The sequence below is a fragment of the Centruroides sculpturatus genome, unplaced genomic scaffold (assembly GCF_000671375.1).
Source record: "Centruroides sculpturatus isolate CEXI.00-Female unplaced genomic scaffold, Cexi_2.0 scaffold1277, whole genome shotgun sequence".
In the NCBI taxonomy this organism is placed as follows: Eukaryota; Metazoa; Arthropoda; class Arachnida; order Scorpiones; family Buthidae; genus Centruroides; species Centruroides sculpturatus.
In genome coordinates, this window is record NW_019385430.1 from 46,864 (window position 1) to 64,015 (window position 17,152).

The following is a 17,152-nucleotide window of genomic DNA, read 5'->3' on the forward strand; positions in this document are numbered from 1 at the left end:
ACTGTAAGTCTAATACAGCACTGTAATTTTATACATTTCTTGTGAAAGAAACATTTCTTATTCAACGGCTATAAAAATTATTTCTATTAATGATGTCTCCAAAGTTCAATGAATTTTTCGCAGAAAAATAACATCAGAAATCGCAGCCGCCGTTTGGTGCACTGCTCCGCGACGAACACAAGCTTAAGCAATGGCAACGTCAAACGGTGCACACTCGGTAAGTAATCCTACAATATTTTGTTCATAGCATAGTTTATACGGATTATTCCCAAAAACTTATATGTATTTTGGAAATGTTAAGTCGAATTAGTCTAGAATCGATTAATTTTATGGAAGAAAACCTTTCAAACAGCCATAGTCCGTAAACTTCACACGTGTCAGGCTGCGATTGGCTCATCTATTTAAGGATTCCTACAACGCGAAATTCATATAACGAGGAACATATCTTCCATGTTATAAAGGGTCTACTGTACTTTAATTTAAAACTATGTGGTTCTAAATCTGCAATATTTAAACTAAGATACATGCATTATTAGATCTTAAATATGATATCAAATTCCAAATGCCTTTCCTTTATCATCACACGAATTCGAAAAAATAAGTTTTTAAAATAAGCCGTCAAATATTCATTTATAGGAATTCCATACCATTTATGATTTAACATTCGTCTGTATATAATTGATAGTTTTCACTTCTCACATTATTTAATTTTTCAACCGTACTGAGTTCAATTCCACCACTAATTTGTTCTTTCCTGTTTTTGTAATTCTGTAGTGTTTTATTATACAGTATTAGGTTGTTCAATGTCGGAATCAAATGTCTAAGGTCTTGAGAAGTATTCCTTTAGTAAATTTTAATTGCAAACATGTTTGTCTCTCTGATTTTTTCCATGTTCTATATTTAATTTTCCTAATTGATGCTTCCTGTAATTTTAGTTTTTTTGTGTAATAATTTTCTTTAACAAACCTCTCTTTCACTTTCCATTTCTGTAAGTTTGTTAGCTAAGCTCTCGGCAGTACTTGGAAATTCAGTACAGCGGAACCTCTATATTTATTAATCTGTTCCTAAGGACCTAATATGGAATATGATGAATATAGAAACAATTTTTCTCATAATAAATAACTGATATTCAATTAATCTGTTCTCATCCTGAAAAAAAGGTACAAGAATAAAAATTATGTTGTTTGTAAAACTTTATTGTACTAAATAAATACAGTGTAGTGGTAGAAGGGGAAGAATAGTATTATTGTTTAGAAGAAGACATATCAATTAAAACATTAGGCAATTCCAATTATGATCATGGGGGTCTGTTTTGCCAATGATTCGGTAGCACTCGATTTAATAACAAACTTGTCCAATGTTGTGTGTTTTGTCTGTTTTTTAAAACTTTTCTGAAGTAGGCAATTACATTATCATTGAATGTATTTGTAATTTGGTTGACTATAGCAACATTTGGGTGCCACTTTGGAGCAATTGGAACTTGGTTTCTCGCATTGATTATTTTTCAATAACTCAACAACACACATGACAACCACACAAAGCAGACTGATTAACTACAGCTAGCTAACTAACATGGCTAGCTGATCGGCACGGGCGTGCGATTGTAGTACCACTTCTGGTGTTGAGAATGACGACGAATACGGTGACAAAAAGTCATCAAAATGTGACAAACATCGAATATTACAAATATAAAGGTTCCACTGTATTTTCTTTCTTAATTCTTTTAAGTCCTTGCATCATCACTTTAGTTGTTTGAAGTTCAAACTTTATGAATTTTATATAATCTTACACAAATTTTCTAATCAAGCACCTCTTCAGAAGTGTTTTTGGAGAGATTTGTTGAATAGAATCTACAGTAAATTATTTTTCATTTATATCTAAAGGTCCTCTACTGATGTGTTCTTTTTACCACTAAAACTCAATATAAGTTTTAGTGGTAAAAAGAGTTTAGACTATCTTTTTTTCTCATCATCTAACTTAATTTTAGAATTAAAATTTGACTTTCATTGAGGACCATTTTCTTTGGTTTATTTTACCTTTATTCAATTTAATAAAACTGAGTCTAGTTATTCCACCACAATCAAAATGATACTTCTTAGAACAAACTCTAAAAAATCAATTAAATTAATTAATTACTTTACATCCCAGTATCTCAGTTTACAACTTTCACTACCAATTCTACCTGTTATAAACTGTGGTAAAAATATACCATATCAAAACAGTCATATTTGTTATTTTAAATTACATGTTAAAATTTTGAATCTATTTGTCTTCATCTTTCGTAGATTCTTACGTCTTTAAGTCCACGGCAAAATCGATAGTCTGAAAAGAATTGATTAATGATTTATTGTATTTCGATAATGATTAACTTAATAATTTAGAATAGATGAAATACTGAGAGATGCAGAAATATATCCAAGAAAAACAAATTGGAAAGAGAACAAGTTTATGAACTAAAAGTTAAATGCTGGTTGCTATTGTTGATTTTTCTGCTGTGGTTAGTAAAGTCACCTCCAAAACACAAATTCTAATAGTTATTTGTGTCATTGTCTTCGTGTATTTTGGTGTTTGTTCCATGTTACTGTGGTACTTACTGTATGCTTGGAAGATTCAGCCAGACGTTTATGAAAGTATTGTTTTACAAACATTTGGAGAAAATGATAAGTGTGGGGTTCGGGGGCCATAAAGATTTATTACGCACTTTTTGGGTAGGGTCCTGCTACCAGATGTGTTTTATCGGACACACCGCCAATTGAGACAAAATAAATTATTAAGGCGCGAGGGTAAGAGCCACTCCGAAGTCCAAGAATGAGCCTCTCAGGAGAAAGAATGCAGAGTCAGATATAACCAATTACAATCGACCCCTCTATAACACTGTTGATTATTCCATTTTATATGAATTCCATGTTGTACGAGTCACTTTGATTTTACAAATATGTGTGCTGGGCTGTGAACGGCACACGTATTTGTAAAATCTAAGTGACTCGTACAACATGGAATTCATATGAAACGGAATAATCAACAGTGTTATAGGGTGGTCGATTGTAAAGGAAATTTATTAACACAAAATGAAGTTTAGAACAGAATTATAAAATCCAATTTTTAGGAAATTTGCCTATCTCTATCTATATAACGAGGGGGGTATTCGAACTTACGCGACTCACAACATACCAAGTAAACAAGATGCCTTCTGTCATTCGTTCAGACAGTCGGTCAGTCTCTTGATCCTGTTTCACTCTCACTCTTAGTCTATTATTGGTGCTTGCTCGTTTTTGAGCTCGTTCATTCTCTCGCTCTCTCTTCTGTCTGTCTGTCTTTCTCCCCATCTGAGCTTTCTCTGGTTGGAGCTCTCTTTTTAAACACTTCCAGCATGAGAAAGTACGTCATCATAGCTGAGACGGTGTTTTCTTATTTGGTAATGACATCGAACTTTCATAGAGTCATCACCAAGTTGACGTGACTCATCTTTGCTTTGGGATAGTTCTCAATCATTATTCATTGATTGGTTTATCTAAGTTCTTCGTTTAATATGTAAACATTGTAGAAGTTCGAGCCTCGTCACGACACTCTGTGCCAAAGGGGGAAGTGAAATGTGATGTTCCCCATTTTTATATATTCTTTTTAATCCTTTACAATTTTAATTATTTAATTGCTCCTTCCTCTCTTCCTTGGCATGTTGTGAGATTTCTGATAGTTGGATAACAAACCGTTTTATTCTAATTTGTCTTTTTAAATTATTTTGAGTTGATATTAAAATTTTGAAAGGGGGAGTCCCTAGATTGGTAAAATAGGTGAATTTCTTCTTGTAATTTTGGTTGTCGTTCAAGATATAGTTAAGGTTTTAACAAAGTTCAAGCGAATATATAATTAGCAAAAAAAGTTGAAATAAAGTGAATAAACAAAAATTACTACAAATGTCGTAAATAACAGTTCACTAATGTATATATAGAGATATTTTTGGAGGTGGGGAAATGGTGGTCTTCACATCACTTTGCCATTTCCAAAAAAAAAAAAAAATGTTTATGACATTTTTTTTCTTCACTGATGTCGTTCACAGTGACCATTTAGTCAGTCACCTATTGTTAGTGTCATTCACCACTCTTCGGCATCCTGAGATGGTTGGAATATAAAGAGTACGTCATGCAACAGGAGATTTTCACAAAAAAAAAAAGTACACAGTCTTGTCTTCAGGCCGAAGTTCGCTGATTTAAGGACAAAAGAGCAGAGTAACGACTTGTACTCTGCACTGTGTTGGAGTATGCACTGACATAGTTGATTTTGGGGTAGAAATTAAGTAAAAGTAAAAAAAAAAAATGGTTTTAAATAGTCCTTAGTTCATATCACCTTGCGCACACATTACAATTTAGAGAATTTATACTCTACTGGCGGGTTGTACTCAGAGCTAGCAGTGTTCTCTGCGCTATCTCAGTTTCCTCTTACTTGGAGTGTTTGAATCTCCTCTGGTACTGTCTCTCACGGTATTTGTGAGTTCACAATAGGGGCAATTATAGGCGTCGGGATTTTTGGATTGGGACATCTGGTCCTTGATCTACGTCTACCTCTAATAAGATGCATGTAAATCACGATAATTATGATAGTGACTATAACAGCTATGCTGCCACCCATTACTAAATAATGATTTTGGGTGCCTAATCTGTCATTATCATGAGAGTGTTGTACTTCAGATATTTACTTCAATGTTTTTAATTGATTTTGGATATCTCTTAAAGATAAACTAGCTACTTCTAGTGGTAATCTAACGTCATTAGCTAAGTTTGTTGAACCTTTTTTTTCTTCGGATAAGTTATAGAAAGACTTTATTATTTCCTGTTACGTGCTGTTTAGGTTGTCCATAATAGGAGGATTTTTTTATAGAAATTGAAAGAGTAGATTGCGATTGAAAGTGTGATGCTAACTGTACTCCTGCTACATGTCCTGTACGAGTCATTGGGAATGTTACAAATCACGTATTAACTAATTTGATTATTTTAGAATCTGATTGTTGTTTCCAATTTTGTTTGCAGTCTACAACAAGGCTTAGTGGAGTGGGAGTGGAATAAATCCATTTTTCCTCAGTGTTGACTCTACAAAAGATTGACATGTGGCCTTGAGAAATGCACCTTTTTTAACAGGGATATTTGTATATTCATTCTATAATAATTTCAATGTATTCATCGTCTATTGTATTATAACTTTCGGCTGTTAGCTGTTTGAACTAGATTAATAGGGTTGGAGTTGTTCTCTCTGTCTAGTTGGGGTCGGTTGTATCCAGGGTTGGTCGGGTACAGTGCCTCGACTTCAAAGGGAATAGTGGGACTGTTTCATCCCTTGGTCTCTTATCTCTGTTGCTTCTTGTCTGGACAGCAGGGTATTTGGAGGAGGTGGCATTTGAGTTGATGGGGGAATTATAAAGTTATCCCATGGATCAAATATTTCGTCACCATTCTCCTTATTCTCATCTTGATGACCTGATGTTTTTGGAGAGTTATCTGCTATTGTACCTTCTAGGTTATCCTCTGGGATTGGGTTGATTTCATTTCCCGTAGCAGCAGGTTTTAACCTATTAGCATGTAGTTGAAGTTTTGTTTTAGTTTTAATATCCTGCACCTCGAAATTAATGGGACTAAGTTGTTTCGTGATTCTAAAGGATCCCTTCCATCGCAGTGAAAGCTTTTTGCTTGTTCCACAGGGATGTTGTGTGATATTCACATAAACTCGGTCTCCAATTTGAAATAGGTGTCCTTTATGTTTACTATCATGATGGAGATTTCGTTTCTCTATGACATCCCTTGAATAGGTTCTGACTGCTTCATAAACACTTTTAGTCTGGCTAAAAGCTTTGATTTGTAATATAAGTGATTTGCTTAGGTGCAGTATCTATGTCAATTGGAAAATTTGCATCTCGCCCATAGATCAGGAAAAACAGACTTTCTCCTGTAGAGGAGTGTTTGGTTGTATTATAAGCATAGAGAGCGTGCGGAATCCAATCGTCCCAGCCTCTCTGGTCTCAACTCACATAGTGAGCGATGATGTCAACGAGGGTCTTGTTAAAGCGCTCCACAATCCCGTTGATTGCTGGGTGATATGCTGATGTGTATAATTGCTTAATGCCTAATAATTTGCAGACTTCTTCCATTAATTTAGTTAAAAAGTTAGTTCTTCTATCTGTTAATAACTGGTTTGGTGGAGAATGACGTAAAACAACCTTTTCGACAAAACTTCTTGCAACTGTCTCTACCTTTTGGTCGGGAAGTACTGCACATTCTGCATAGCAACTGAAGTGATCTAAAAAGACGAATACATATTTATTACCTTTTGTAGTAGTAGGAAGAGGACCTAAAATATCCATTCCTGTTCTTTGGAATGGGCAACTAAGTTCTGAGAATTTTTGAAGGGGTTGCTGCATCCATTTTTCAGTTCATTTACGCATACTACACTTCTCACATCGCTCACAATACCGTTGGATGTCTTTTCGAAGATCTGGCCAAAAGAATTGTGTTTCTAACTTTTTCCTCATTTTCTTACTGCCTACATGACCTGATGGAGGATATATTCGGTCAATTTTTTGGGAATAACTACTTGATGCCAAGTTTCTCCCTTACCTTCTGGAGTTCGAATATGATATAGAACCTCATCTGGGTCTAAGAAGAAGTTTTCCAGCTTATCTGGAAATTTTTCTAATGGGTTTGGAATGGTTTCTCCCTTCAAGATTTTTACAATTTTACTCAGAATGGGGTCATCTGTTTGTGCTTCTCTGATGGCCTGTTTACTGTAAATAGGTTTATAATTGTTAATTTGTTGTATGGGAATTTGACTAACATCGTCAGCATTTCCATGTGATTTTCCAGGTCTATGAATTATTTCAAAGGAGTATTGTTGGAGGGTGACATTCCAACAAGTCAGACCCCTCAAGTGATTGATCAATGTTCATGATGGCAGCTCAAGACTACAATCTGTTACTATCATGAATTTTCGTCCATAAAGGTAAGGTCTAAAATACTTAATCACCCAAATGACTGCTAAACATTCTTTCTCTATGGCAGAATAATTTTGTTCTGTCTTCCTAAGTTGTCTACTTGCATATGCTATTGGAGACTCATCCTTTCTTTGTTTTTGAGATAAAACTCCCACTATTGCCAGGTTGAAAGCATCGGTTGACAGGATAAAAGGTTTCTCAAAATCTGGAAACTTTAATAGAGGTGCTGTTTTAAATAATCAAAGGCATTCTGTTGTGCACTTCCCCATTCAAACTTTGTTCCATTCTTTAAAATTAATAGTTCAGTGAGGGGTTTTGCAGTTTTTGCATATCCCTCTGTGTCTTCTGTAATATCCCGAGAGCCTAAAAAGGCTTGGACATCTCGTTTGCAAGTGGGTGTAGGAAAATTTTGAACACTCTATTTTTCCTGGATCTGGCCTAACACCATCTTTTGATATTATGTGCCCTAAAAATTTTACTTCATGTTTCAAAAATGTACATTTTTTTGGTTTTAGCTTTAATCCAGCAGTCCTCAATCTCTGAAACACTGCTTCCAATCTTTCTAGGTAAGATGGTAGATCTGGACTGTAGGTTAGGATATCATCCATATACACAAGGCAGATCTTCCCTTTTATGCCGCTCAGAACGAAATCTGCCAAACATTGCCAGGTGGGAGGCAAATTACACATTCCCATTGGGATGCAGTTCCAATGATAATGCCCATCACATGTGAAGAATCCCGTCTTCTCCTTATTGCCTATTCCAATTTGCCAAAACCCACTTAACATATCCATTACTGAGAAATACTTCGCTTTTCCTAACATACTAAATGTCTCAGAGATCTGTGGTAATGGATAAGGATCAATCCTAGTGATATTGTTTAGTTTACGGTAGTCAATGACCAATCTTACCGATCCATCATGTTCAGAGGTGGCCAACAGTTTTTGCCCCCGGGCCGAATTGGAAAGAGAACTTTTTCCATGGGCCGAACCAGAGGCCCATGGAAAAAGTTCTTTTTCCATGCTCTAGGAAGATTTTGAGATGGTGCAAGATCTCATTGTGGTGTCACCCCATAGAGACTAAATTGTACATAGAGATTACAGATACATTTTTCACATTATCATGCTTTATCAACATTCTACGCTGAACTTAAGAGATTTGTAATGGAGGGTTAACTCTAAATGCACAGTGAGTTGTTGACCTTTTCTTTTTCAGGCATCAGAATTTTTAAATCGAGCTATTTGGATTTGAGTAGCTAATATTGAAATACAGTAATACCTCAACTTACGCAAACCTGGAGTTATGCGATTTTCAAATCTCGCCGATTCGTCTTTTGTTAGAGCGCTATGCAACTCTTGATTACTCACTTCCCCCACACTATTGTTCAGCTTACATGTTTGGACGTGTCGCGCGGAATTGACACATAGCTACAATTTATTTTGTGTTATTTGTTTCTGTGTTTGTTATATCTACGGAGACTTGAGAGACTATGTGGTGATTTCTTGTAACTGTGAATGAATCAAAAGACAAGATAAGATTAACGAGAACATTTATTAGCTTACATACATCCAAGTTGGATTTTACACAAATTGCGAAGTTATACCTCGACTTACACGAATTCAACTTATGCGGTTATCGCTCGGTCCCACCTATCGTGTAAGTTCGGGGTATCACTGTATTAATCACGGGCCACATAAATTTATTAGACGGGCCGTATGTTGGCCATGCCTGATCATGTTTCTTAACCAAGAGAGCAGGGGCTGACCATGGGGATTTTGAATGTTCTATTATTTTAAGCTCTAATAATTGGTTGATTATATCGTTCATTTTAGGCCTTTGTGAGTAAGGTATATGATATGGAGCTTGATATATGGGTGCATTGTCTCATGCTGAATCCAATCGCAGAATCCTAAGTCAAAATCATTCATGGCAAAAACATCTTTATATCTTCAAAGAAGAGGTAGGAGAACAGCTTTTTCTTCTTCTTGTATTCCTTACCAACTAAATAATTTTCCAAACTCCTCATTACTTAAAGTTGGTTTTTCTTGTTTGAAACCCACCTTTCTAATCATAAGTTGATCCTTAGGAGTTGTTTCTTCTATGGCAGGAAGGAATGTGCCCACTAAAGTATTTCATTTTAACACAATTTATTCTTTCTTGAAGTTCATTAGTCGAACAGGGATTTGATTTCTATGATTTGTTGTGACCAACACTTTAGCTCCTATGATATCATTGACCTTGAAGTTTATTGGCTCTATCACTCCAGTTATTTTTGATTGAGTCTTAAAATTGTTTCTGACCTCCGTAGGTAGAATCACTTCACATCTAGATGGAAGAGTACAGTCTTTAACAAGTCTAACAGCTCTGGTCGGAAAGTCACTCCTATTCACACTCTTTTACATTTGAAGTCTTTACCCTATTTAATTTGGATTTATATATTTTCTGGTGAGTTTCACTTTTGTTCCTCTGGGAAAAATTTCCTTCTGATTTTTCCCAATAAAATTTTTGTCTTCTCATTAGGGAACTTAAGTTTGTTTTGGCTGAAGAGAACATCAATATTAAACCTTTCAAGTAGGTCTCGACCTAATATTCCCTCATAGGGATTTGTGATAGAGGGCTCGACTACGTAGCATGGATGTGAAAAACATAAGGGTCCTAATCAGATGCTGAGATTGTAAATTCCCTCACTATGTATTTTATGCCCTGTGATCCCATGGATTGGGATCAAGGTTTACTTGATTTGGGAGGATTTGAACTTAATTTGGCTAGAACATCTTTAGAAACAAGTTAACTCTTGCACCTGTGTCTATCAGAAGTAAAAGTTTCGAACCTTCAACCACACATTCTACAACTGGATCCCTTAAATCCTTAAAATGGTATTGTGCATTCCTTAACACTATAGGTGATTTTCGATTATTATTTGTTTTTCGTAGTTTAAGCAAATTGAGGGACTTAACTATAGGTTCAACACTAACTTTACTTCCTTTTGGAGAACACAGATTTTCTACTGAGCGTTTTTCCAAAAAATGGGGTAGCGACCCCTTCCGTTTCTCCGAGCGGAAGGGGTCGCTACCCCATTTTTTGGAAGATTATTTGATTTGACGTATTTTGGTCCCATTATGCTTTGATTTTTTTGCATAGTGGCTTGAGCCCTACAAAAATTTGCGAAATGTCCTCTGTTCCCACAGACATAACATTCTATGTTTAAATCAAACGAGGTAGTTTTACCAATCATTACTGGTTATGCTTAGTATTACTCCATTCATTTCAATCTCCAGTTGGGTGCAGTAAATGAAAGGTCACTCTGTATTTTGTCCTCTCCAATTCTGTGGAGTGTTTAAACTCTGGAAGCATTGGGTGTAAAGCGATCATGCCTTATAGGGGCAGTTGAAGATACCTGTTTTGCTCTAAGATTAGAAGTGTGTACTTTGTTCACTTTGAATTTGTTATTATAGTATCGAGGTTGTCTAAAAGTGAACTGTTTGACTGATGGAAAGAGGTGTATGCTAATGATGGCTGGATTGACATCTGTGGATTGTCTATTGTGGTCAAGTCTGGTAACTCCTGAGATTCTACACAGTTATCGCTGAGTGTATTGGTCATGGGTGTTTGGAATGCGTCTCGATGTCTAGCCTCTCTCGCATCTAAGAGCTCTGACTTAAGTCTTTGCACCTCCTGTTTTAATTCAGCAACATCAAGATCTATAGCACCTATATGATATCTAGGTCTTATTGTTAATTGGTCTATCATTTCTTCCTGAGTTGCAATGGATACTGCCTGTTCAAAGCCCTCCAGATCTTTAGAAAGGACTTGTCTTCGAATGGATGGGGATAAACCTGACAGGAATTGAACTGAATTAAAAAAGTGTTTTAAATAAACCGTAATGTTTTCTAACTAACACTTTTTAATTCAGATGCATTTCAGGTTGGCTTGTATTCCCAACCCCTCTTCAGTGCTGTTAAAATTATAAATTTATTATTTAAAATTACAAAAAACAAGGTGAGTTTCACAACAATGTTGTGAAACATTGTTTCACAACAATGTTGTGAGTTTACAAAAAACAAGGTGAGTTTCACAACATTGTTTCACAACAATGTTGTGAAACTCACCTTGTTTTTTGTAATTTTAACAGCACTGAAGAGGGGTAGGGAATACAAGCCAACCCGAAATGCATCTGAATTAAAAAAGTGTTTTAAATAAACTGTAACGTTTTCTAACTAATTGCTGTTTGGACTGCAAAGACACTACACACAGAATAATAACTTTGTATCTAATTTTTTTTGTAGGCAATTTTCGATAATTTGTCACTTCCTATCATTGCCAGCGGTTGTAACNCTGAATTAAAAAAGTGTTTTAAATAAACTGTAACGTTTTCTAACTAATTGCTGTTTGGACTGCAAAGACACTACACACAGAATAATAACTTTGTATCTAATTTTTTTTGTAGGCAATTTTCGATAATTTGTCACTTCCTATCATTGCCAGCGGTTGTAACAGGAGTCAATCCCACGCTAAACTTTGCAGCCTAACTGCATATGTTTGAACATCTTCATTTTTCTGTTGTATGCATTGATAGAATTTTTGAGTTCTAACCAATAAGGGTTCTCTATCAAACCTATTTATAAGTAATCTCTTAAATTCCTCATAGTCTGTTGTTCCATAAATTTTAAGTCCCCGATATGTGAATTCTCTAGCAATTTCCGTTAATTTGCACTTTGCAACTTGCAACTGATCTGTCACGTCCCAATTGTGCAACTGAGCTAACTCTTCTATCTGCTCAAAGAAGGTTCTGACTTTAGGACCTAGTTCACCATCAAATGCAGGGAGAGTATTCCCTAATGGAGCGAACGACTCTGATCCCATCACTCCTCCTCCTGCATTCCCATATCTGGTAGTGAGTGACATTTTAGTTCCTTACAATTATAAACAACAAAATTATTATTATTTATCTGAAGCTCACCGATCTCTGAGGCAATTTTGAAAAATCCCACCCCTGCCACCAGGTGTGTTTTATTGGACACACCGCTGATTGAGACGAAATAAATTATTAAGGCACAAGGGTAAGAGCCACTCCAAAGTCCAGGAATCAGCCTCTCAGGAGGAAGAATGCTGAGTCAGATATAACCAATTAAAGGAAATTTATTAACACAAAATGGATTTTATAATTCTGTTCTAAACTTCAATTTCTTGGAAATTTTCCTATCTATATAACGAGGGGGTATTCGAACTTATGCGACTCACAACATACCAAGTAAACAAGATGCCTTCTGTCATACGTTCAGACAGTCGGTCAGTCTCTTGATCCTGTTTCACTCTCACTCTTAGTCTATTATTGGTGCTTGCTCGTTTTTGAGCTCGTTCATTCTCTCGCTCTCGCTTCTGTCTGTCTGTCTCACTCCCTTTTTCTGTCTTTCTCCCCATCTGAGCTTTCTCTGGTTGGAGCTCTCTTTTTAAACACTTCCAGCATGAGAAAGTACGTCATCGTGTGATGATTCACTGGCAGTGTCGTCATCGTAGCTGAGACAGTGTTTTCTTATTTGGTAATGACATCGAACTTTCATAGAGTCATCACCAAGTTGACGTGACTCATCTTTGCTTTGGGATAGTTCTCAATCATTATTCATTGATTGGTTTATCTAAGTTCTTCGTTTAATATGTAAACATTGTAGAAGTTCGAGCCTCGTCACGACACTCTGTGCCAAAAACAAAGGGGGGAAGTGAAATGCGATGTTCCCCATTTTTATATATTCTTTTTAATCCTTTACAATTTTAATTATTTAATTGCTCCTTCCTCTCTTCCTTGGCATGTTGTGAGATTTCTGATAGTTGGATAACAAACCGTTTTATTCTAATTTGTCTTTTTAAATTATTTTGAGTTGATATTAAAATTTTGAAAGGGGGAGTCCCTAGATCGGTAAAATAGGTGAATTTCTTCTTGTAATTTTGGTTGTCGTTCAAGATATAGTTAAGGTTTTAACAAAGTTCAAGCGAATACATAATTAGCAAAAAAAGTTGAAATAAAGTGAATAAACAAAAATTATTACAAATGTCGTAAATAACAGTTCACTAATGTATATATAGATATTTTTGGAGGGGGAAATGGTGGTATTCACATAATGTATCAAAACCTCCATATGATGAAAAAGATGGAAGAGGATGAAGAGGAGAGACAAAAATGGTGAAGAAAGTAAGCAATGAAAATCAATCAAATCAAGAATAATTAAAATGAAAATTGTCTGTTACAAATAATAATAAATATTTCTCATACCTCAACTGGAATCCACCAATTAAACAATAAAAGAAGCAAATGCTCGATGATAGTTAACAACATGAAAAATAAACTGGCGATTGGACCACATTGTTTAAATCTATAAAAGAAAATAAATATAATTAATTTTAATTTATAAATTATTAATTTAAAAATACTTTCTGAGAAGCAAAACTCATAAAAATGCAAAAAAAAAAAACACAGTTACACTAATGTTTTTTTAGATAAGAAAGCATTGTGATGATATAATTGTGGCTTCAAGTTTACTTTTTTAGTCGAGTGGACAAATCGTCGACTGGATCTCTCTCCACCTTATTGTAGATGGCCTCTGTCCGTTGTGCTACATTGTTCCACTGATACATAGAACATATTCTTGAATATGCCTCAAAGGGTGGAACCACTCTTCCTCTCTTGCGATCTCCAAGAGCTCTTTCCAGGCCATCCACCAGACCTACATAATTATAAATTTTGTAGGCATTAAAAAAATAACTATTTTGCTAAATGGTTTAAACCAGTGATGCTCAAACATATTTGACACATCACTTATAAATGATAAAAATAGGCCTAATTTTAGTATACATGGAAATACAAAATATTTGTTGCCCCCTACTTGCAATTTACATGCAATTTGCCAACTAATCAAAAACTTTTAAAATCAATATTAATGAAAGATTACTTTAAATTCAAAAGTAAATATAAATTGTCTTTCTATGCTTATATATAGTTCTAGAAAATAAGCCAAATTTGTGAAAATGAGAAAACAATGGCAGCATTAGGCATAATCATTCTAGGCTTTTGCTAGGTGAGTGATTCTCAAATGATGTGCCACAAGAGATAGCTAAGTGAGCAAATAGTATGAACATATATTTTAAAAATGAGGAAAACCCCATTTGTATGGAGAATTATTACATCCACAACCAATGAATAACTATTCTGCTGTATTTTGGATAAATTTATTATTGTACACAGTTATTAATATAGTTTAAATTATGAATATGTTTTTAATTTTGTGCATAAAGTGCACTAGAAAACTTTTACACATTTTACAAACCAAAATGGTTGAGAACTACTTGCTTAGAATCTTGTACTTTTAGAAGCTTCAGATGCATACAAATATATGTTTGTTAATATTTAATCTTGGTCCATTACTTTGAACCCAGTACAGCACTGTATTGGACCAAGATTAAATATTAACAAAAAAATGTTTGTATGCATCTAACCTAAAATCTTTGGATAATATCATACAATTTGTGATATATTATATATATAAATGGCTTTTATATTATATATTTACATAAAAGTGATCTTTAAAGTTAATGTATGGATCATGAAAAGTTCAAACCATTATGAGCAAATCACTAAAAATATCTGTATGGCATATTTATTGCATTTCCAAATTTGAATCACATTTTTCTGGTTTAAAGCAAAATTTTATCAATAAGAAAATTATTTACTTTAATGTTTATATTATCAATAAGGAAAAATTTTCTCTTAAAGACTTACTGTGGAAGAATGCAATAGAATTATTAAAACGAGTACTTCTGATACAGTCAAATATCAAGTTTCAATGCATATGAACATTGACTATACAAAACATTTGAAGTATTAACAATCTAAAACTTTATAGATATATACAAACTGATAAAATTTCCATGATGATAAATTTACATTAAAAAAATATCCAAAAAAAAAACAATACATTAAAACATTATAGTTTAATTTGTTATTTTCTGAAGAGTGAAGAGAATTCTTATGGCAGAGTCAACCTTTATTTGTAGGCTTTTCATCTGAACAAATGCAAAAACGTTTAAAAATTTTCTTGTGGAGATGGAACTACAATATGTTCAAATGATCTGCTTTTTATAACTCCAAATGTTATAACTTTCAAAAACCTTTTTATAACTCCAAATGTTATAACTTTCAAAAACAATGTGAAATGAAATACATGCCTCAAGTTACAGTTTATAGCCATGATATATTTGTAGAATGCTGCAGAAATGTTTATTTAAAAGAGAATGCAAAACTTTTTAACATTAGTCTAAAATTATATTTTTTTTAAATATCTGAAGTTTCAAGGGAAGAGGCAATCTTATCAAAAATACAAAATATAAGTTATATCCAATAGATGAATTTGAAATTTTTAATAAAATGTATGAATAGATGTTTTCTTGTTTATTCTTAAATTTATTTGCATTAAGTGAAAATAAATACTGCAATAAAAGTATTTTAATATTAAAGGTTGAAGTGTAGAAAATGAATGAAATTTTAAACAAGAAACTAAGAAATGATCATTGTGAAAATGTGATTAATTTGCCTCAATATACATGCCCACATGAATAAGATATTTGCTTGAGTTGTATTCATGTCTAACAGTACTAAATGTAAAAATGTTGTTAGCAAAATGACAAATTTCTAAGAAAATACTTAAGTAATTAGTAAATAAATCTGCTAAACAATTGACAGCTATTTATTAATTAAGTTTCAATATTTTTTGTGTATATTATAATGTTTAATCAGAGTTTGGTCAATACTATTAAAGTTTCTCAAACTGTGCAAGATAACTGTTCTATTGAAAGAAAATTTATATCTTTCATTCCTGATAGTCTGATAGTCAAACAGTAAGAGCATAAGTCTACTACTCTGGAGAACTTGAATTCAAATCTAAATCAATTTAAAAATTTTCATAAATCATTAACTCATATATGTCAAGTTCTATCCCTTATTACCTGCCATTTCTATTGTGTACCTAGGATAAGCACACAATTCACATAAATTAGTCTGCTATTGAATTGGTTATTAAATATATTACATTGTTTATTCAAAAAATTTAACATTGTAAAAAATGAGGAAAAATTCCAATTTACAAAAGTTACCTTTAACACTTGGTTCTGTTAACCATATCAGATCGGGAGGAAGCACTTCAGGAACACCACCAACTCTTGTACTTACAACCTGCAATCTTAAATACAAATATAACTTGGTGAACTTACTTAACAAAATTTAATATAATAATAAAAATCCAATATATAAAAACATTACAGACAGTTTGCAACAGCTGATGCAGTAACCATACATCACTAATACAAATGGTAGTACATAAGCAAAGGCGCACAATTCTTTTATCATTTACCATATATATTATTGTAATACTATGCTGTGTATACTGTTAATATTTTATTAGAGGTGTTGAATATACCAATAGACCTGATGTACCAACTTTAGTAAGTTATCTTATTGACATAACTTCTAAAAATTTTTAGGCATAGCTTGATGTCCTACATAGATTCTATTGCCTTCTAGTGTTAGCTGTATAATTTATGTATATCTTACATTGAAATATATTAGTTTATGTCTCAATGAAAGTGGTGTGTCTTATTATATGCTTTCACTGTAGTTATCATATACTGTATCCACATTACAGTTCTAACCTACTGGTAGCTTACTAAATAGTTAAGGAGTTGATTTATACAGTCAGTACAAATTAAAACCAGAATTTCAAACTGCAAATCTTAAGGTAATTTGGTATATAAATCAACCTCATATGCTGTCTTGTACAGTATCTTTTATATCATTGCCATATTTTCAACTGATGTTAGTATTTAAGAAATTCACATTTGAAAAATCATATATTGTAGTTTCATAATTAGATGCAAATCAATTTTGCTAGAAATAGGTGATTAACCTGCCATCTCTCGATAAATTTAATAATTAGAATCATATGGCAATAAAAATATCAGGTACATTTCTACATTTTATCAGAAACTGAAAAAGTCTCTATTATTGAAGGCAAAGCTTTAACTTTTACTCATATTTCTTCTATATAATTGGCTATAAAAGCTATAATTAATCGTTTATTTATCAATATAAAATTTTTTAACTTGCAATCATATAATCATGCATTAGTAGTA

At 33.5% G+C, this 17,152-nt stretch overlaps 1 protein-coding gene across 1 annotated transcript in view; it reads right to left on the reverse strand.

Moving 5' to 3' along the window:
• Positions 1 to 1,180: 1,180 nt before the first annotated feature.
• LOC111638911 (N-acetylglucosaminyl-phosphatidylinositol biosynthetic protein-like) overlaps positions 1,181 to 17,152 on the reverse strand; it is a 28,621-nt gene continuing 12,649 nt past the window's right edge. Inside the window, exons 10-13 of the mRNA XM_023384682.1 lie at positions 16,118 to 16,203; positions 13,512 to 13,695; positions 13,245 to 13,344; positions 1,181 to 2,322 (exon numbers count right to left, since the gene is read on the reverse strand). Coding sequence (XP_023240450.1) covers positions 2,290 to 2,322; positions 13,245 to 13,344; positions 13,512 to 13,695; positions 16,118 to 16,203 — 403 coding nt within the window. The 3' untranslated portion in view covers positions 1,181 to 2,289. The remainder of the gene's footprint in view (positions 2,323 to 13,244; positions 13,345 to 13,511; positions 13,696 to 16,117; positions 16,204 to 17,152) is intronic.